At 43.9% G+C, this 22,770-nt stretch overlaps 1 protein-coding gene across 22 annotated transcripts in view; it reads left to right on the forward strand.

Moving 5' to 3' along the window:
* Positions 1 to 22,770, forward strand: part of ABLIM1 (actin binding LIM protein 1) — a 297,962-nt gene that overhangs the window by 238,788 nt on the left and 36,404 nt on the right. For 16 of the 22 annotated variants that reach the window (XM_040361545.1, XM_040361549.1, XM_040361556.1 and 13 more), the window contains 2 exons: positions 431 to 535; positions 13,097 to 13,144. In XM_040361545.1, coding sequence (XP_040217479.1) covers positions 431 to 535; positions 13,097 to 13,144 — 153 coding nt within the window. The remainder of the gene's footprint in view (positions 1 to 430; positions 536 to 13,096; positions 13,145 to 22,770) is intronic. The other 6 variants (XM_040361560.1, XM_040361561.1, XM_040361550.1 and 3 more) reach the window with 1 other exon arrangement.

The following is a 22,770-nucleotide window of genomic DNA, read 5'->3' on the forward strand; positions in this document are numbered from 1 at the left end:
TAAAGGCAAGTAAAATAGGGATTTCCTTTTTAATTTGCTTCTTGAAACTGATACATGTATGGAGTCACTTTAGTAATCCACTCTTGATATGTCCTACCTGGCAGGAAAGTTCTGTAGCGGGAATGACTGTGTGATATACATTAACCCCTTAATAACACAATCAAACCAGTTTTCCACCCCACCCAGGACGCCATGATAGCGCTGAATGGGTCGCTTGTCTCTCCTTTTTAACTGACACTTCATATTGCTGTGGAGTCACTTGTGTTCTGACCGTCCTTCTTGCTTGATTAAACTTTGGTTTCTTAGATTTTTGTATAATTTTCTTACGAAAATTTCAATCTCCAGCTTATGTTCTGCTCTCTCTTTTTTTATTTCTTTTCACTTTGTTTGTGTTTTTTTTTTGTGTTTTTATTTTTTTTTTCCATTGGAGGCACTGAGCCCAACAGCGGCAGGAATTCCCCTCTCCCCCATCGGCCAGACAGCCGCCCACTAACGCCTACATATTCTCAGGCCCCCAAACATTTCCATTTTCCAGGTAGGAGGCTGTGCTGTGTCTGTCTGCGTCCTGTCCGAGTGTACAGTGTAGGAGAATCCGTCTGTTTCTGTGTTTCCATTGTCTTGTTTGCTGGGAGCCATGCTGTGTGTCTTGGGGTTCCGCTGTAGTGCAAACATAATTGTAAGTTGTAGAATGGATACATTGACTCATTATGGATGATTCAAGGTAAGGGGTTCACAGGCAGTGGCTAGTTGGTTGGAGATCCCATAGGTAATCTAACCTGTAAAGCCAACATTGACAGGACATACCTACTTACAGATGGTGGGGCAGATCCACAAAAGGATTACGCCGGCGTATATACTGATACGCCGGCGTAATTAAAAATTTCCCGCGTCGTATCTTTGTTTTGTATCCACAAAACAAGATACAATGGCATCTGGGATCGATCCGACAGGCGTACGTCTTAGTACGCCGTCGGATCTAAGCTGCAATTTTTCGGCGGCCGCTAGGTGGCGTTCACGTCGAAATCCGCGTTGAGTATGCAAATTAGCTAGTTACGGCGATCCACGAACGTACGTCGGCCCGGCGCATTTTTTTACGTCGTTTGCGTTCGGCTTTTTACGGCGTATAGTTAAAGCTGCTGTTCTGAGGCGTACTCAATGTTAAGTATGGCCGTCGTTCCCGCGTACAATTTTGAATTTTTTACGTCGTTTGCGTAAGTCGTTCGCAAATAGGAATTTGCGTAGAATGACGTCACCGTCGTAAGCATTGGCTTGTTCCGGGTTAATTTCGAGCATGCGCACTGGGATACCCCCATGGACGGCGCATGCGCAGTTTAAAAAAAAACTTTGTTTTATGTCGGGTCACGACGTATTTACATAAAACACGCCCACATCACTTCCATTTGAATCCCGCGCACTTACGCCGCAAAAGATACACTACGCCGCCGTAACTTACGGCGCAAATTCGTTGAGGATTCGAAACAAAAAAAGTAAGTTACAGCGGCGTCGTATCTTAGATACACTGCGCCCGGTGCAATAATGCGCCGTTGTACGTGGATCTACCCCGGTGTGCATAGCTTTAAAGCATAACTCCACCTAGAACTGGAAATTTCAATTGCAGGATCATGTGCTGATGGAAGGGTACAGGAAAATGTCTCAATGCCTACACCCAAATATGCATTAGTCTGTCTTTGCACTCTGTATTTTCCTGTCTAAAATAATAGAAAAGTATTAAAAACAGAACTCCAGCCAGAAATAACAAATTAAAATTAATAGCCCATTAAAAGCAAAAAAACAAGAAAAAATAACAGCTTTTGTTGTGATATTCAATTTCAGTCCAGCAGTACTTCTTTACTGGCACAAGATTATCTCAGTCTAATGGCAAGCACTGGGGGAGGAAAGACTGAGGAAATGCTTTCTCCTGCCTGCAGCAGACCGATGACATAATTTCAGTTTAGGCAAAGTTGCTAACTGGAGCTCAAGGACAGCTTTTTGTCGAAGGAAAATGAAAATTATATACAGTACAGTGCTGTAAAAAAGTATTTTCCCCTTGCTCTTTTTTTTTTGCAAATTTGTCACACCTAAATAATTCAGATCATCAAACAAATTTTAATATTACACAATGCCGTTTTTACATTATTTCATTTAAGGGAAAAAAGCTGCCCAAACCTAGTGCCTGGCCCTATGTGAAATTAAGCCACATTGGAGGGTTTTCCAGCATGAACGGCCTGTTTAAGGTCATGCCCAGAGGCGGCTTTTTAATTAGGCAAATTAGCCTAAGGCCTCACACTCACAGGGGCCTCGCGGCCTTACCCAATGCATTACTCCAGTCTTGAGGGACGTGGGACCTTAACAATGCTGTGTTCACGCAGCGTTAAGAGCCCTAACTCAGGAGCGGGGCCGCCAGCATCCCTAACAACCAGTGAATATTGGTGACACCACCCCTTGTGACGTCAATGACCCAGCATGCCTTCAGTCAATGATGTCACAAGGGGCGGGTTCACTAGGTGACATCACCGGGTGGCCCCTGCCCCTTAGTTATTAAAGAGCAGGATCTGGGGGCCGCCTTTCTTAAAGGGGGCTTCCAGATTCTGATAAGCCCCCTGCCCGCAGACCCCCACAACCACCGGCCAGGGTTGTGGGGAAGAGGCTCTTGTCCTTGAATTATTTTTGCCATCATGGGCGTGAGTGGGGCCCCATGTCAAGTTTTGCCTAAGGCCTCACAAAGCCCAGAGCCGCCTTTGGTCATGCCACAGCATCTCATTTGGATTTATGTCCAGAGTTTGACTAGGCCACTCCAAAACCTTTAGTTTTTTTTTGAGCCATTCAGAGGTGGACTTGCTGGTGTGTTTAGGATCATTGCCCGGCTGCATAAACCAAGTGCATTTAAGCTTGAGGTCTGGAATGAATGGCCGGACATTCTCCTTCAGGATTTTCTGGTAGAGCTCAGAATTCATGGTTCCATCAATTATGGTAAGTCGTCCAGGTCCTGAAGCTGCAAAGCAGCCCCAGACCATCACATTACCACCATAAATGTCTGACTGTTGGTATGTTCTTGTTATCAAATGCTGTATTTGTTTTATGCCAGATGTAACGGGACGCACACCTTCCAAAAAGTTAAATTTTTGTCTCATCGGTCCACAGAATATTTGCCCAAAAGCCATTGGGCTAGATTCAGGTAGCCGGGCGCATTGTTAAGGCGGCGTAGCGTATCGTATTTACGATACGCCGCCGTAAATCAGAGAGGCAAGTGCTGTATTCACAAAGCACTTGCCTGTTAAGTTACGGCGGCGTAGCGTAAATGGGGCCAGCGTAAGCTCGCCTAATTCAAATGAGTTTGGGGGGGCGTGTTTTATGTAAATGGGTGGTGACCCAACGTGATTGACGTTTTTTACGAACGGCGCATGCGCCGTCCGTGTACATATCACAGTGTGCATTGCTCCAAAGTACGCCGCAAGGACGTATTGGTTTCGACGTGAATGTAAATTACGTCCAGCCCTATTTGCGAACGACTTTTGCAAACAACGTAAAAAAATTAAAATTCGACGCGGGAACGACGTCCATACTTAACATTGCGTACGCCTCATAGAAGCAGGAGCAACGTTACGCCGGAAAAGCCTTACGCAAACGACGTAAAAAAATTCCGCCGGGCGCACGTACGTTTGTGAATCGGCGTATCTAGGTCATTTGCATATTCTACGCCGAAAACGACGGAAGCGCCACCTAGCGGCCAGCGTAAATATGCACCCTAAGATACGACGGCGTAAGACTTACGCCAGTCGGATCTTAGCCTAATTTCGGCGTATCTTGCTTTCTGAATACAGAAAGAAGATACGCCGGCGCAGCTTTGAATTTACACGGCGTATCTATAGATACGCAGGCGTAATTCAATGCTGAATCTAGCCCTTTGTGTTCTTTTTGGTCAGCAGTGGCTTTGGCCTTGGAAATCTCCCTCTGATGCCATTTTTTCCCAGTCTTTTTCTTATTGTTGAAACACTGATCTTACCTGAGGCAAGTGAGGCCTGCAGGTACTTAGATGTTGTTCTGGGTTCTTTTATGACCTCCTGGATGAGTGTTCGTCATGCTCTAGAAATAATTTTGGTAGGCCAGCCAATCATGGGAAGGTTCTCCACTGTTTCAAGTTTTCTCTGTTTGTGGATAATGGTTCTCACCGTGGTGTGCTGGAGTCCCAAAGCCTTAGAAATGGCTTTGTAACCCTTTCTAGACTGATACATGTCAATGATTTTGTTTCTCATTTGTTATTTAATTTCTTTAGATCGCAGCATGATGGGTTGCTTTTTTAGATCTCTTATGCCTCGCACACACGATCGCGATTTCCGACAATAAAATCATGTTTTTTTTGTCTTGCGCACACACAGTCACACTAATTGTCAGGAAAGGTTCCATCCACTGGTGATAATTATCATTTGGCTTGCAGTACTGGGGCCCACCAGCAGGTGTCTCCTGGCAGTTTGGAACTGTCAGGGGAACTTCTCACTGCTGGAGTTGTCATCTTTTGGCCGCAGTACTGGTGTTCTCCAGCGGATGGATCCTGGCAGTATGGGGCAGGCAGCACCTCCCGTGCTCATGTGTCACCTGAGCACAATCACTGCAGTCTTATAAATACCCGACAAGCCCTCACATGCCTGCCTTGGTATCTCTCTCCCTGACCTTGAGCCTGCAATCCTGACCTTGAGCCTGCACCTGACCTGACCTGATCCCTTTTCCAAGCTCATCCTGGACCTGTCCCACCTGTAACCTGATTACCTTGGATCCCTGCCCTGCAGCCTGTCCATCCATCCTCTCCCTGTCCTGTTGGTTTCCCGTCCTTACCCATCTGCCGATCTCCCTGTGTATGACCCCGGCCTGGATTTTGTTTACGATTCTGATATCTCCCATTTATTTGTACATATCTGCTTATTGTTATTTTTGGGATCTGTTCGTTGGTTGGTTTATTGTTGGAGGTGGTTGTGTTTATATTCACTTACCTTAATAAATTATTATATTTTCACTTACCTGCATTTTGGTTCTCTCTGTGCAGTCCACACAGATCTGGTCACACCTGATACGTGACACAAATCTTGTCTGAAATTCTGAACGTCAAGAACGCGGTGACGTACAACACGTACGACGAGCCAAGATCAATGAAGTTCAATAGGCAGTTCGGCTCTTCTGCATGATTCTGAGCATGCACGTTTTTTTTGCACATCGTAATTGCATACAGACATTCGCGACAGGAATTTTTCCTGTCACGAAAACTGAGATCCTGCTCTCAATCTTTTCTTGGCCGTAATTCTGACAGAAAAAGTGCGATGGAGCATACATGCGGTCAGAATTTGCGACAAAAAGCTCACATCGCACTTTTCTCTTTACGAATCGCGATCGTGTGTATGAGGCATAAGTCCATAGGGTTCAATATTGAGTTGGCCCTCCCTTTGCAGTTATAACAGCTTCAACTCTTCTGGGAAGGCTGTCCACAAGGTTTAGGAGTGTGTCTATGGGAATGTTTGACCATTCTTCCAGAAGCGCATTTGTGAGGTCAGGCACTGATGTGTATGAGAAGGCCTGGCTCGCAGTGTCTGTTCAAATTAATCCCAAAGGTGTTCTATCGGGTTGAGGTCAGGACTCAGTACAAGCTAGGCAAGTTCCTCCACCCCAACCTTGCACATTCATGTCTTTATAGACCTTGCTTACAATATATCTATATTATAGATATATTGTTATAATATACAATACATCTATATTGTTGTATGCTGTAACATGTCAGAAAATGTATTCATGTGCACACTTGTAAAGTTGCTGACAAGTCATTGTAATGTATCAGAAGACTTAGGTTTGCAACGTAAAATTAAGCAGAATCATTGTGTGGCACTGCAAAGTAGAATCCACAGATCTGCATTGCATCCACGTGCACATGTGCATATATAATTACAACTTATAGAGTCAAAATATTTAAAGCATATGCATTGATTACCTCATTTACATCAAGTTATTCTAAAAAGAATCGGCAGAAATAATATAGTCTCCCTGAAATAAGCAGAGACAGTGTTGTGTGTTCAGAGAGCCATAGAAATGGGCGCAGCAGAGAAGACCTTTGTGGATTTGTGCCTTGCAGAGCCGTAGAGTTGAATAGCTCCCTCCTGTTATTAATGCATACAAAAAGATGGGCAGTGCGACTTGCTGTATGCCCACCCATCACATGGCAGTATTCTATATAAACTAAACTGGGTTTTGGTGGTTTCATTTCAAATGCTTGGTCAGCGGGGAATTTGCCACAAGGAAATGTCAGTTTATGGGGCCATCAGTAATCTATGCTGCTCCTTAACACCCTCTAGTCCTTGGTCCTCTGGCTGTTGGCATCACTGCTCCACAAACAAGGGTCACATGAATAAACGAATGATGTCACCATCAATTAGCCCAGTAGTACTAAATATGACATCCCTCTTGTCATCCTCCATCACGTTTTGTCCAAAAAAATAGCTTAATCTAGGGTTGCAACTGACGATTACTTTCATAATCGATTAGTTGGCCGATTATTGTTATGATTAATCGGATAATATCCTTAAAAAAAAAAAAGATTTGCATTTTTATTTTTTTTGGGCCAATTAGTTGTTGGGCAGATTACAAAACACAAATTGCCGCAAAAACACATGACATGCTTTTCCGCAGCTTCTCCAATAAAGTATATTAAGCTAAAAAAAACAAAATAGCACCGTTTTGCGTTAAAAAGTCCTTGCCCTTTCCAAATACGCAGCAGCTGAAAAAAAATCATGGATGTGAACGTGTCCCATAGGAAAACATGTAAATGAACTGTAGTGTGTTTCTGCAAAAAGCACCAAATTACAGAGGTACTTTTGGCGTGATAGAATTGAGTTTTGATATAAATCATTTTCTTCTTTTTAATGTTAATAGGAGTTATATTAAAGAATATCTGTAGGTGTAGTCTTGGGTTTAACCACTTAAGCCCTGGACCATTATGCAGCTTAAAGACCAGGCCACGTTTTGCGATTCGGCACTGCGTCGCTTTAACTCGTGCGACCTGGCTCCCAAACAAAATTGGCGTCCTTTTTTTCCCACAAACAGAGCTTTCTTTTAGTGGTATTTGATCATCCCTGTGGTTTTTATTTTCTGCGCTATAAACAAAAATAGAGAGTCAATTTTGAAAAAAAAAACTATTTTTTTATTTTTCCTATAATAAATATCCCCCAAAAATATATAAAAAAAAATAAGAATTAAGCGTTTGATTGGTTTGCGCAAAATTTATAGTGTCTACCAAATAGGGGATAGTTTTATTGCATTTTTATTAATACATTTTTTTTTCTAGTAATGGCGGCGATCAGCGATTTTTATCACGACTGCGACATTATGGCGGACACTTTTGACACTATTTTGGGACCATTGTAATTTTTACAGCGAACAGTGCTATAAAAATGCACCGATTACTGTAAAAAATTACACTGGCAGTGAAGGGGTTAACCAGGATGGGGCCATGTAGGGGTTAAGTGTGCCCTAATGTGTGATTCTCCCTGTGGGGGGGCGTGGCTCGGCGTGTGACGTCACTGATCGTCGTTCCCTATGACAGTGAACAGACGATCAGTGACAGTCTGACTAGGAAGCACCGGGAGAGGTTTGTTTACACTTACCTCTCCCTGTTCTTTCTCTCTGTGACCCAATCGCGGGACACCGGCGGCGATCGGGTCCGCTGTTCATGCAGGGATGGTCACGGAGAAGAGGACTGTGTCGCAAGCGCGGCAGCGCGCTCGTGACCCACAGCTGGGATCTTAAAGGGGACATACATGTACGCCCTTGTGCCAAGCCGTGCCATTTTGTCGACGTATATCGTCGTGCGGCGTTCCTCAAGCGGTTAAAGATTAGGTTGGGGTTAATATCTATTTTTGAATGTCAGGATAAAGCTGGACATACATGTGGCAACAGGAGTGCATGCATAAGAGGCACTAGATCGCATTTTATGGGTCACATAAAGGTGATCAGATTAGGGTAGGGAGATCCAGATCCAGGTCTTCAAAGGAGAAAAGAGAACGACATGGGTGACATTTTGAGATGAAGTTGGTGATGTAGCTTGGGACAAAGTTTTGGGTGGCTTTGGATGTTGTGGTGTTTTGAATTTTACTTGTTGGGTGACAGTAAGCCTATGAAGGGATTGGCAGAGAGGGGTGGTGAGGAGGGAGTTGCAGTAGTCAAGGGGATAGAGCAAGGGAGTGAATTAGAAGTTTGGTGGTGTCATTGATTAAAAAGGAGCATGTTTTGGAAATGTTAGAGGTGAAGTCAGCAAGATTTGGACAGTGATTAGATGTGCAGCCCAAAGCAAAGGTCTGAGTTCAGAATTACACCGAGCACACTGGCATGAGCGGAGGGACTGATAGTTGTGCTAACGACCTTGATGGAAACGTTTAGGGAGGAGACATTCGATAAAATCACCAAACAGATGAGGAGGTCTTGAGAAAGAAAGGGTGCTTTATCATTGGTTGAGTCCAAAAGAATAGTTTTAATTTTATAAATGACCAATAATATAAATGAGCCAATGCGTTTTGGGGGGTTCACACTCTCCACACCTCCCCTTAAAGTGGAGGTTCACCCAAAAAAAAAAAAAATTAACATTACATTCAGCCGAGTTGTCCTAATGACATTCGGCTGTTTTTTTTTTTTCGTACATACCGTATTTTCACCGCCGCTTCCGGGTATGTCTTTTGCGGGACTGGGCGTTCCTATCTGATTGACAGGCTTCCGACCGTCGCATACTACGCGTCACGAGTTGCCGAAAGAAGCCGAACGTCGGTGCGCAGGCGCCGTATAGAGCCGCACCGACGTTCGGCTTCTTTTGGCAACTCGTGATGCGCTGTATGCGATGGTTGGAAGCCTGTCAATCAGATAGGACCGCCCAGTCCCGCAGAAGACATACCTGGAAGCAGCGGTGAAATACGGTACGTACGGGGAAAAAAACAGCCGATTGTCATTAGGACAACTCGGCTGAATGTAATGTAGTATTAGCTTTCTACATTTTCGAATGCAACCGTTTTTTTTTTTTTTTTATGGTTTTACAACAAATCATTTGTCCTGTGTAAAATTTCTTAGCGCTGGTTTAATATACACCCAATAGTACCACTCCAATTAAAGCAATATTAAACCTAAAAGCAAACATTTATTACATTGCAACGTCCCATTTCCTAAAGGCAAATCTGCTTGTACATAGAACACTCGTCGTCATTTTGTAGTCCTGGCCGATTCAGCGGCACTTGTTGCTTTTCTGGCTGTATGCAGGGCTGACGCTTTTAGTGATCCATATGGATGACTGGTGGGGTTTCCATCTATGGCTGTGACTTTCATCAACTCCCTTCACATTATACGGACCTACAGAGTTTAAATTGAGCTATACTCCTCTGTAAGGAAAACTATCTCTCTTGATACCCTGTTGGTATATTTACTGTGAGCTAATCTCCCCATCAACCTTCCGCTCCCTCTGCTTTTTCGGGTTAATATATTGTGAACACCAAGTGGGTCCCGAAGAAGCTCAATTTGGGCGAAACACGTCAATCCCACCATTTTGGCTCTGTTGATTGTATAACAAATTTGGCAGCATTTTTTCACGTTTTTAGACTGTAAACTCTGAATTAACCCGTGTATAATAAATATTGTTGTTTTTAAGCACATTGCTTTTTTGTGTACTATTTTGCTGGGCATGCTAAAAAAAACAAACATATGCCCGTGTCTCCCCTAGTGGGAGGTTCGGGGACACCCTGTTATTTACATCTAACACTCCTCTATCCCCCCCCCCCCCAGACTGACAATGCTGCTGTCCACAGGTGCCATTTTTCCAGAGTGGGGGCATTCTAATACAGGAGGTGTGTTACTGGCCAGACCCCCAGGTGAACACAAAGGGAAAAAAGCCTAAAAAAAGAAAATGAATGCAGCCACCACATCTAATGATCAGTAAGCTGCAGTATATCACATTTTTGGTTTTGGGTGTAATGCCGATTTAACAAACTGATACTACAGCGTTGGCGGTTCAGTTCATTTTTTTCATAGCTGTAGCTCAGATTTTGTTTTACATCTACATTTTGCATTGTGCACATCTGGAAAAGGATACCCAAAAATGCACAGCCCTAAAAAGTCTAATGCCGTGTACACACGATCATTTTTCGGCATGAAAAAAAACGACGTTTTTCCAACTTCATCATTAAAACGACGTTGCCCACATACCATCGTCTTTAAAAAATGCTCTAGCAAAGCGCGGTGACGTACAACACGTACGGCGGCACTATAAAGGGGAAGTTTCATGCGGATGACGCCACCCTTGGGGCTGCTTTAGCTGATTCCGTGTTAGTAAAAGACGATTTGCGCTTTTCTGTCTGTTACAGCGTGATGAATGTTCTTACTCCATTATGAACGGTAGTTTTACCAGAACGAGCGCTCCCGTCTCATAACTTGCTTCTGAGCATGCGCGGGTTTTTAACGTCGTTTTAGCCCACACATGATCATTTTTTACAACCCGAAAAACGACATCTTTTAAAACGTCTTTAAAAAATGCAGCATGTTCGGAAAAAAAAATGTCGTTTTTCAGAACCCGAAAAATCATGTGAAGCCCACACACCATCATTTTAAATGACATTTTTTAAAAACAACGTTTTTTTCATGCCGAAAAATGATCGTGTGTACGCGGCATTAGACTGGCCATACATTATACAATGTTCTTGTAAAATTTTCCTTTAGATTTATTAAAACCATATAATATGAGGTCACACCTAAACACTTTCAATTTGTATGCAATCAGGCAGGCCCTTGCACTACATAGTTCAGGGTAAATCTGAAGAAAAATGTATAGTGTATGGCAAGCTTAAAGCGGAGTTCCAGGCTTTTTTTGTCTATTAAAAGTCACCCGCTACAAAACGTTTAGCTGCTGACTTTTAATAAACACACTTACCTGTCCCACAGTTCAGCGATGCAGCCGCCAGGAGTGTCGCTCCTCTCCCCCTCCTCTCCGCAGGTACCGTCATACCCATTGTGGGCACGGCCTTGACAGCTTTCGGCTTCACGCCCAGTTGCGCTGCATGTTCCCAGTGGACAGGCAATCTTCTGGGACCTGTCACTTGTCCCAGAAGATTGCAGAGAGGGATGGGACCGCCTAGGAGGCGAGGAGGAGTCGCCTAGGTGGCCGTGGGAGGAAGTAACCACCCAAAAGTAACCACCCCCTCCCCCCCCCCCCTAAAAAAAATTACATGCCAAATGTGGCATGTAAGGGGGCGAGGAGTACTTAAAGCGGAAGTTCCACTTTTGGGTGGAACTCCGCTTTAAGGGGTTGATTTGTTAAAACTGGAGAGTGCAAAATCTGGTGCAGCTCTGATAGAAACCAATCAGCTTCCAGTTCCCCCATCCATGCGTCCAGCCTCCTAATCTACATGTCGCCGGATGCATGGATTCCAATGGGGAGGGGGGGGGGGTTTAAGCATGTGATTAGAACCAGCGGCTCTAATAGGCTTTAAGAAAGAGTGGGCTCGGGCGCAGAGCACTGCGCTCCGAGCCCACCCAGTTGTATGACCATAGCGAATTAATATTCGCTATGGTCATACTGATCCTCCTCCCTGTCAAGCAGGAAGCGGGTCCTGAGACCCATCACCCGATTGGCTGAAAGGACAGAATCCTATTGGACGCCGTGATGCAGAGGAGGAGGAGACGTGATAGAAGCTGCTGCCCACAACCTAGATGGGGGGTGCCGCCGGCTGCCCGGGGGGGGGGGGGGAGGGGGGGTTGTTTGCCCCCCCCAAAAAAAAAAAAACACCAGCTGCCACTGTTCCATTTTATTGTCAACGCTTAATTGAACAATCTGAAGGTAGAAGCTGATTGGCTACCATGCGGAGCTGCAATCGATTTTGCACTCCAGTTTTAGTAAATCAACCCCTAGGGGCCAGATTCACAGTACAAGTACGCCGGCGTATCTGCTTATACGCCGGCGTACTTTCAAATTTGCCGCGTCGTATCTTTAGTTTGAATCCTCAAACCAAGATACGACGGCTTCTGGCTTCGATCCGGCAGGCGTACGGCTTCGTACGCCTTCAGATCGTAGGTGCAATACTTCGGCGCCCGCTGGGTGGAGTTCGCGTAGTTTTCCGCGTCGGGTATGCAAAGTAGCTTTTTCCGGTGATCCACGAAGGTACACGCGGCCGTCGCATTCTCTTACGCCGTCGCTAGTCGGCTTTTCCCTGCGTATAGTTAAAGCTGCTATTATGTGGCGTATAGATAGACTTGCCATGTTAAAGTATGGCCGTCGTTCCCGCGTCAAATTAATTTTTTTTTTTTTTTGCGTAAGTCGCCCGTGAATAGGAAAGGACGTAACTCACGTCGAAGTTCAAAAAATTACGTCGGTGCGACGTCATTTCGCGCAAAGCACGGCGGGAAATTTCAAAACGGAGCATGCGCAGTTCAATCGGCGCGGGGACGCGCTTCATTTAAATGAATCACGCCCCCTACCCGAACAATTTGAAATACGCGCCGAGAAATACACTACGCCGCCGTAACTTACGGCGCAAAATCTTCCTGGATTCGACTTAGAGCCAGGTAAGGTACGGCGGCGTAGCGTATCTCTGATACGCTGCGCCTGGGCAATTCTATGTGAATCTGGCCCTAGGTGTTTATAGAACTTATAAGACTTTAATATTAATAAATTAAATGACCTAAAAATAAATAAATGGGGAGAAAATAGTTTTTTCATGAGTCCATTAAAACGCTTCATCCACCCAGCTGGATGGTATTTTGCCTGCGGCTCCAGTTGTCTCTTGAAATAGTTGCAAGTTGTCTCTTAACAAATGTTTCTCAAAACATATCCATTTCTGTTCCGTTCTTCCATGCTTCGTGTCTCCACCGCTGTGTCTCCATCTGTCTTGTGTCTTTTTTGCCAATAATATATGATGGTGTCTCTTCGGGGTTTTTTTTTTTTTTGGCATCTGTTTGTTTTATGTGTAGTGTGGCAAAACGACTTTCTCATTATTTCTCTGACTTTCAAAGCCGGTGTTTTATTTTCTCTGTGAGCCTGTCGTCTCTTGGAGTTTCCGATGCTGGCTAACAGATTCTCTCTTTCTTTCCGCAGACCAAGGCGTGAACATGTACCGGAAGCCCCCCATCTACAAACAGCAAGGTAACGTTTTCCCTGGATTGCAGATAGTCGTCTCTGCCTGTTTTGCTGTGCATTAATGGCCTGGCCTATGCATGTCCATCTTCTCAGTGGTCCCACCGACACTGCGTGGCTTAGAGCAACCAATATTTTGCTTCCTAAAAATGGATGTCTTTTATTTAATCAAACGTAGATCCTCAATACTTACTTCTGTGTCACATCACCCTAAACTCCCACTTGTCATTATCATGGAGATGCAGTAAAATAAAATATATTGTGGCAGCAGGCAGGTTAAATTCCCTGGTTGCATCCAGGATAAAATATATATACCGTATTTATCGGCGTATACCGCGCACTTTTTTGCCCTGAAAATCAGGGCAAAATCGTGGGTGCGCGATATACGCCAATACCCGCGCCGAGTTTGAACACTGCGCCGGCATATACCGAGCGCAGTACACTCGTATATAGTCGGGCAGGCTCGGCTCCTCTCGCGCTCACGTCCTGGACGTAAAGGACGTGAGCACGAGAGTAGCCGAGCCTGCCCGACGATACACGAGTGTACTGCGCTCGGTATATGCCGGCGCAGTATTCAAACTCGGCGGGGATCGAGCGGGGAGGACGCCGCAGAAGGACGCCGGACCCGACGAAGAGGACACCCGAAGCCGCAGGCGGATGCCGGACACGACGAGGCCGCTGATGGACGCCGCGCAAGACACCAAAACTAAGTACTAAAATGTTTTTTTACAGAAATGTCGGGTCCACTTTAGGGGTGCGTGCTATACGCCGGAGCGCGCAATACCCCGATAAATACGGTATGTCCTAGGTTCAGGCTTTATGCCAGTTTGTACCTCTAGGGGGAGTGCTGGGAGGACTTGATGAGCCCAGCTGAATTAGGTGGGCTCATTAGGTCCTCCCAGCACTCCCCCTAGAGGTATAAACTGGCATAAAGCCTGAACCTAGGACATATAGATATTGCATCCTGGATGCAACCAGGGAATTTAACCTGCCTGCTGCCACAATATAATAATGTATAAACGTCTATAATATTTATTTTTTATATAAAGGTAAAATGTCTTTAACCAAAATATACCCACATTTGGGTGTGAGACTGCTGTTGGCACTCAGTGGGTAACATTTAACCCCCAATATCCCCAAAACGTTGCAGTGGTAACCAAAACAACGGCAGTCATTTCATTGTGATTGGCGCTAGTTTCAGTTGCTGATTGGAGGCTGGTTGGAAATCCTACTAATCGATGATGGTTGGGTCTCTTAAGCCTAGGCTGGCCATACATTATACAATGTTCTTCTACAATTTTGCTTTACCAATAACCATATAATATGAGGTCAAACCTGAACACTTTTAACTTGTATGCAGGGGCGGACTGAGAACTCATGGTGCCCCCAGGCAATAGAAGACTATGGGGCCCCCGGGCTTACAGATGACCACCATGCCAGGAGGCAGGGCAGTTAAAATCTCTAGATTTTCACATCAAAAGCATGTCAGTTTCAGGGACAGATGTATAAAAAAAACACAGATTTTTACATACTTTTCCTGGTTTTGTTGAGCCTGGCAACCCTGATGGGGCCCCCTAGTGGCATGGGGCCCTCATCAGTGCCCGAGAGCCCCAATGGTCAGTCGGTCCCTGCTTGTATGCAATCAGGCAGGCTCATGCACTACATAGTTGAATGTGAATCTAAAGGAAATGGAATAAGAAAATTGTATAATGTATGGGCAGCCCTAGAAAGAGTTTGGTTTAGCAAGAAATTCCCCCAATGCGCTTTCTGATTTCTCGCTGGATGCGTACAGACTGATCAATGTCCCCTACAGCTCCAATTATCTGTAAAAGTATGAATCTCTACCATCCCATCTCATATCTCTGTAACATTGTCTTGTTTTATTTTGTTTTATGGTGTGTTGTGTGTGTCACCCTCCTAACATGATATGTGCCCTGCGGCCTCATCGTATTTTCTCAGTAAGTACTTGGCTTCCTCAATCCCACAAAGCGCTTCTGGGCACTTGGCTTAGTCTGTTCTTCTCATTTCCTGCACTCCCACTCTTTAACGCCTCTATAAAATTCAGGATACCTTAGCATGTCCCTGGGAATCCTCGTCTCTTCATTGTTACAAAAAGAAAAAATCAGGGAAGAGAAAGAGATGGATGGAGAGTAGAAGGATCACACAGAAAATGAAATAGAATAGAAATGTGTTCTCTGCACACACTAGGCAAACTTCTGTGTATGTATCCAATACACTTTTATATCATGTACAATGCGCCTCGACCTCTCCATCACTCTTTTCTGAGATGGGGCTTCAGGCTCCTGTATTGTGTGTAAAATCACAAATCACCACCAGAGAGCACCAGAGCCACATAAAGATTAATGTGCACTAAAAACGTTTATTTGTCCAACCTTCAGGTTTCCTGTTCTTTCCACTTCATTTCTTCCTTACTACTTCTTCCCTTACAACTTTCTTTTTCTTGTCTTCCCTTTCCTATCTTTCTCTTCGTTCATTGCAACTTCTTTTGTTTCTCTTCCTTTCCCTTACATTGTTTTTTTTCTTCCCTCCCTTGCAATCCTTTCCCTTCAGCCCCTTTCCGTTTTCTTCCGTTCAACTTTACTTTGCTTCTCTTTTTTTCTTTTCCTTACAACTTCCTTTTCTTGTTTTCTTGCTTTTATTTCCCTTTCCATTTTTTTTCCTTTCCTCTCCTTTTTTCTTTATTTTCACTTTTCCTTTTTTTAATTCTCCTTTCTTTCCTTTGATTCTTTCATTTGCTTTCTATTCTTTTTTCCTTTCCTTCCCTTTTTATTTCATTGCTCTCATTTTCCTTACCATTTTTCCTGTATCTTTCTTGCGTTACCTAGCCTTTCCTTTTCTTTTCTTTTCTTTTCTTTCCTTCCCTTCCCTTTACTTTACTTTTATTTTCCCTTCCTTTCATTTCCATTCTCCCCTCCTTTACTTTTCTTTCCATTTTCTTCCTTCCAACTTTACTTTGCCTCCCCTTTCTGTTCTTTTCCTTCCAACTTCCTTTTCTTGTTTTCTTCCTTTTTTTATTTCCCTTTCCTTTTTCTCTTTTTCCTTTGTTCTCCTTTTTTCTTTATTTTCACTTTACATTTTTAAAGTTCCCTTTCTTTCCTTAGATTTTTTTTTTCATTTGCTTTCGATTCCTTTTCCTTTTTTCCGTCCATTACCCTCCTATTCAATTTCTCTCCTTTTCCTACCCTTTTTTTTTTTTTTTCTCATATCTTTCTTTTTTTCATTACCTTGTTTTTCTTTCTTTCTTTCTTTCTTTCTTTCTTTCTTTCTTTCTTTCTTTCTTTACCTTTCTTTCCCTTTCTTTCTTTACCTTTCTTTCCCTTTCTTTCTTTACCTTTCTTTCCCTTTCTTTCTTTCTTTCTTTCTTTCTTTCTTTCTTTCTTTCTTTCCCTTTCTTTCTTTCTTTCTTTCTTTCTTTCTTTCTTTCTTTCTTTCTTTCTTTCTTTCTTTCTTTCCCTTCACTTTCCTTTTTCCTAATTTCCTTTCCCTTTCTAATTCCTTTCATTTCCCTTCTCCTCCTCTCCTTTTCCTTCCTTTTCTTTCCTTTTCCTTTATTTGTCGAACCCCTAGGGCCCATTTACACTTGCTTCAGCTTCAACACACATTAAAGCGCCTACTGCTTTAACATGCCTTTTTTAAGTGTTTTTGATGCTTCGGGGGTGCTTCGATGATGATTCAGTGGTGCTTCGATGATAGTTTGATGCTGCTTCGGTGGTGCTTCAAGCAAGCTTTGTCCTAGACTTCTATGGGGCTTTGAAGATGCTTTGAAGCACCAATAAAGCGACGTGGGGTATAATTTTTGAAGCAAAAGCAAGGTGTTAACCCTACTGTAAGCGAACCATTTTATTTAGTGACTGGGCTTTGACTGGCATTGAGAGAGAGCTTTAACAAAGCATGTCCGAAGCCCTGTTTTGAAGCAAGTGTAAACTAGCTCTTACTTTCCTTTCCTTGCCTTTCCCTTTCTTTCCTTACTTGTTCTTTCCTTTCTCTTCCTTTCCCCCCTTTTTTTTCTTTCCATTTTTCCTTTGCTTTTTTTTCATTCATTTCATTTCCTCTCCTCTCCCATATCTTCTGCTACGCTACCTTCCTATCATGTGCTTGGCCTTCATTTCCTTTACTCTCTCCTAACCTCTCACATCCCTTCATTTATTATCCTTTCTTTCATTTTCATTTATTCCATTTTACCTTTCTTTGTTTGCTTCCTTTTTCTTCTCCTTTTATTTCTTTTCTAGACCCATCCCTTAATTTTCTTTCTTCTCCTTTCCCTTCCTATCCTTTATTTTGCATTCCCTTGCTTTCCCTTCTTTCTTTATGTATGTATTATTTCTTTAACTTTTCCTTTCTCCCTTCCTGTCATTACTCATGCACTCACACATGCACACATACACACCTATAGAAGATACAGCATCTGTCAGCATCATTAGTTTAGAAGACACAGGGGAAGGATGTTACCATTAGTAGCTGTATCCCCAGCACATGGTCAGCTCTTTAGGGCTCCTGCCTGATCCTCCCTCCTTCTCCTCTGCCGCTAATCCTTTATAATCCTCTAACTTTCTGGGTGGTTCTGATTTGTGCATGAGCCTCTCTTGGATCTGTCTTGGTACTGTAGGCTTTGTGGGTTACTGTGCACCAGGAACAGGTGGGATCCTCTCCTTAGTGGGGTCACTTAGGTAGAGTCAGGTGGTGTCAGGGACAGGATAGAGAGGTGACCTTGTGTCTTCCCTGCTGTCACCTCTGTGGGACTGCACTGTGACATATTTATGTTTCAACATAAAACGCTACACAAATCTTGAGGGACTGGCTTATCCCTTTAAGAAAATAAGGCATCAAGGGATGAACTAAATCCAGAATAGAACTGCTTCTAATTTCTGGGTTTAGGAATCTCGAGCTTCAACTAGGATTGTTAGGAAATATTAGGATTGCGTAAAATTTCAGAGACAGGGATTGTGGCCAGATGTTTACAGAACGTATGAAGATGAAAAAATAGTTACTGAAGAAAAAAAAGTCTGTTTTGTGTGTGTGTGCAGTGAGGAAAAAAGATTTTTGATCCCCTTCAGATTTTGTAAGTTTGCCCACTTACAAAGACATGCATAGTCTATATTTGTTATAATAGGTGTATTTTAAATAATAGAGACAGAATATCAACCAAAAATCCAGAAAAAAACAAACAATACAAATGTTATAAATTTGAATTGCAGTTCAGTGAGTAAAATACGTTTTTGATCCCCTACCAACCAACAATAATTCTGTCTCTCAGAGACTGGCTACAGTAGGTGCTCATGTGGTACACAGATTAGTCCTGTAAATTTAAAGCGGTGGTTCACCCTAAAAAAACAAGTTTCTACCATGAAATCCAGCATACTAGCGTGAGCTACAGTATGCCTTTATTTTTATTTTTTGCGCTGTACTCACAGTTTAATCCCGTATAGCGCCGTGAAGAGCAAAGTCCTATTTCGGCTATTTTCGGGAAGCGTGACGCGCCATAGCCGGCCGTCAATCATGTTCCCCTCTGCATAGGAACGCCTACTCCCCGCGGGGAGTCTGAAACTTAACTACGGGATTAAACTGAGTACGGCGCAAAAAAATAAAATAAAGGCATACTGTAGCTCGCGCTACTATGCTGGATGGCATGGTAGAAAAAAAGGGTGAACCCCCGCTTTAAGAAGGTGCTCCTAACGACAACTTGTTATGTGTATAAGACACCTGCCCACAGAATCTTTCTTCCATTCCCATCATCATGGGCAAGACCAAGAAGCTGTCAAAAGATGTCAAGGACAAGACTGTAGACCTGCACAAGGCTGGAATGGGCTACAAGACCATCAACAAGAAGCTTGGTGAGAAGGAGAAAACTTTTGTAGCGATTATTCGCAAATGCAAGGAATACAAAATGACCATCAATCGTCCTCGGTCTCTGGCTCCATGCAAGATTTCACCTCATGGGGTGAGGATGATCATGAGAAAAGTGAGGGATCAGTACAGAACTACACGGGAGGGGCTTGTGAATGATCTCAAGGCAGTTGGGACCACAGTCACCAAAATCAAACAAACTATTTGTAACACAATACGCCGCCATGGATTGAAATCCTGCAGTGCCCGCAAGGTCCCCATCCTTAAGAAGGAACATGTACAGGCCCGTCTGAAGTTTGCCAATGAACATCTAAATGATTTAGAGAAGGATTGGGAGAAAGTTATGTGGCAATATGAGACCAAAATTAATCTATACAACATTAATTTCGACTCACCGTGTTTGGAGGAAGAAAAATGCTGACTACGACCCTAAGAACACCGGGCCAGATTCACAAAGAATTGCGGCCGTGTAAAGTAACCCGTTTACGTTACACCGCCGCAAGTTTTCAGAGTTAGTGCCCGATCCACAACAAAGCACTTACCTGTAAAATTGCGGCGGTGTATCGTAAACACGTCCAGCGCAAGCCCGCCCAATTCAAATGGGGCGGGTACCATTTAAATTAGGCGCACTCCCGCGCTGGACGTACTGCGCATGCTCCGTTCGCAATTTTATCCAATGTGCTTTGCGCAAAATTACGGCGGCGTGAAGTGTTTGTGAATCGCGACGTTGGTAACGTACTTACGCCGAGAACAAAAAAAATTCAAAAGCGACGCGGGAACGACGGGCATACTTTAACATGGTGGAGTAATTTTACACCATGTTAATAGCAGCCCTAATTTTGCGACGGGAAACTAAGACTTGCGCCGACGTAACGACGGGAAAAACCTTTGTGGATCGCCGTAACTGCTAATTTGCATACCCGACGCTGGAATATGACGCAAACTCCACCCAGCGGCGGCCAAGGTACTGCATCCTAAGATCCGACGGTGTAAGTCAATTACACCTGTCGGATCTTAGGGCTATCTATGCGGAACTGATTCTATGAATCAGCCGCATAGATAGAACAAGAGATACAACGGTGTATCAGGAGATACGCCGTCGTATCTGTTCTGTGAATCTGGCCCACCATCCCTACAGTCAAGCATGGAGGTGAAAACATTATGCTTTAGGGCTCTTTCTCTGCTAAAGATACAGGTCAACTTTGCCGCATTGAGGGGCCAATGGACAGGTCCATGTATTGTAAAATCTTGAATGAGAACCTTCTTCCCTCAGCCAGAACACTGAAGATTGGTTGAGGATGGGTCTTTCAGCATGACAATGACCCAAAACATACCGCCAAGGCCACAAAGGAGTGGCTCAAGAAGAAGCACATTAAGGTCATGGAGTGGCCTAGCCAGTCTCCAGACCTTAATCCTATAGAAAATGTATGGAGGGAGCTGAAACTTTGAGTTGCCAAGTGACAGCCAAGAAACCTTAAGGATTTGGAGCAGATCTGTAAAGAAGAGTGGACCAAAATCCCTCCTAAGATGTGTGCAAATTGTGTAACCAACTACAAGAAACGTCTTACCTATGTGCTTTCCAACAAGGGTTTCTCCACCAAGTACCAAGTCATGTTTTGCTTGGGGATCAAATATTTTGTTTTTTAATTATTTTTTTTATTAGATTTCTTGGAATAAATTTAGATCAAAGGGTGTTAGTTAGTCCCATTTAGTGACAGTATGTTTGCTAAACATTTTTGTGCATATTAGGCCTTGTACTCACGAGCAGACATGTCCGATGAAACCGGTCCGCGGACCGTTTTCATCGGACATGTCTGCCCGGGGACTTCTGTTCGATGGCTGTACACACCATCGAACAGAATTCTGCGCGTAAACAATACGCGGGGCGTGTCCGCGGTGTCGCCGCGTCGATGACGCAGTGTCGCCGCGACAATGACGCGGCGACGTGGGCGGGCCTGCCTTTTAAATGCTTCCACGCATGCGTCGAAGTCATTCGACGCATGCGAGGGATGGCGGGCGGCCGGACATGTACGGTAGGTCTGTACAGACGACCGTTCATGTCGGGGGGACAGGTTTCCAGCGGACTGTTTTAAAGCAAGTCCAGGAAACAGTTGTCCGCTGGAAACCTGTCTGATCCGCCCGAAAATGGTCCGCTTGGGCCTACACACGGCCAAACATGTCTGCTGAAACTGGTCCGCGGACCAGTTTCAGCAGACATGTTTGGTCGTGAGTACGGGGCCTTAGTGTCTGTACATTCCCTAGCCCCATATATCCACACTTTTAATGTTTTGAATACTGTTACCAGCTCTAAAGCCTAGATGAGGACAACAACCCCCCCAAACTTGCTTCCATCGATCTGCCATGTCAGATCCCATATCCCTGTCCAGACTGGTCCTCCTAAAAGAGGCCATACGGGTTTATGTCTCCAAAATTGTTGAAAACCTTCAGGGTTTGTTTCCCTGACCTGCCTATCACTACGCCATTTTTTGTGATTAAACTTTTATAAACTCATAATCTGAAAATAATTAACCCGAGAAAGTAGAAGCAGTTTCTAAGCTGTTGAATGGAATTCTTGGATTAAGTCTATTTGCCTCTTCTGGGTGAAGCTTATTGCAAGGAAGGAAAAGGTTTTGCTGAAAATCAGAAGCAGCTTTCGGGGCCGGAGACAAATATTTGCTAGAATTGCATCGTTCCAGGATCACACGGCGAGGAATGTGCACATTTTCTGCACGATCGCCCATGTCTCCAATTAATGCATTGGCTCCATCGATGAAGTAGGGTCATGGAAAACCTGGCCTACATTTTTTTTTTTTTTTTTAAGTTTAAAAATGTGTGCATGAAACAGGATGGGATCCTATGTGAACTGAAAGACTTTAGGGAGGATAGGAAGGGGGGTAAAATTTATTTAAAGTCTACTATTAAGACCCCTTTCACACTGGGGCTTTTTTTCAGGCGCTTTAGCATTAAAAAAAAGCACCTGTAAAGCGCCTGAAAGAAGCTGCATCTGCAATCCCAATGTGAAAGCCCGAGTGCTTTCACACTGAGGCGCTGCGCTGGCAGGGCGTCAAAAAAAGTCCTGCAAACAGCTTCTTTGCAGCGCTTTAGGAGCGTTGAATACACCGCTCCTAGAGCCCCCTTCCCGTTGAGGGAGCTTTTTTTAACGCCAAAGCGCCTGAAAAATGCCCCAGTGTGAAAGGGGTCTTTATCAGCGTTTTTCGGGCGCTGGCAGTGTGAAAGGGCTCTGAAAGCACTCTTGGGATTGCACATTGGGATTGCAGATGAGGCTTCTTTCGGGCGCTTTACAGGCTTTTTTTAACGCCAAAGCGACTGAGAAACGCTCGAATAACGCCCCGCAACTGGGAGCATAATGGCAGTGTGTGGTTGTGTGCCTAGTTGTTTGGTTGGTGTTTTGAAATGACTGTGTGAAATGAAATTAAGAGACGTTGGACAGAGGAAGACCAGAGAGGTGGAACTTGTAGGATCAGGAGGAAATGGAAGGCCCATTCTATGAAAAGAGATGACTTTGACAGAATAATTTTTTGACCAAATGTTTTAAAAAGTGTAAAAAAAATTGCATCACACTCATTAAATAATGCTTAAAAAAATGTTAAACCCTTTAGTTTTACTAAGTCCAGTTCAATGGAGACAATTTAAGATAAATATATATTCTAGATTTTTACGTAGACTCGTCCTATAGACTGGTCAGCTGTGGGTTTTAGGATTGTGGCCTCTTGGGAGGGAGTTGTCAGAACTGGACTGTTAAGATTAGT

This window comes from Rana temporaria, chromosome 8 (assembly GCF_905171775.1).
Source record: "Rana temporaria chromosome 8, aRanTem1.1, whole genome shotgun sequence".
In the NCBI taxonomy this organism is placed as follows: domain Eukaryota; kingdom Metazoa; phylum Chordata; class Amphibia; order Anura; family Ranidae; genus Rana; species Rana temporaria.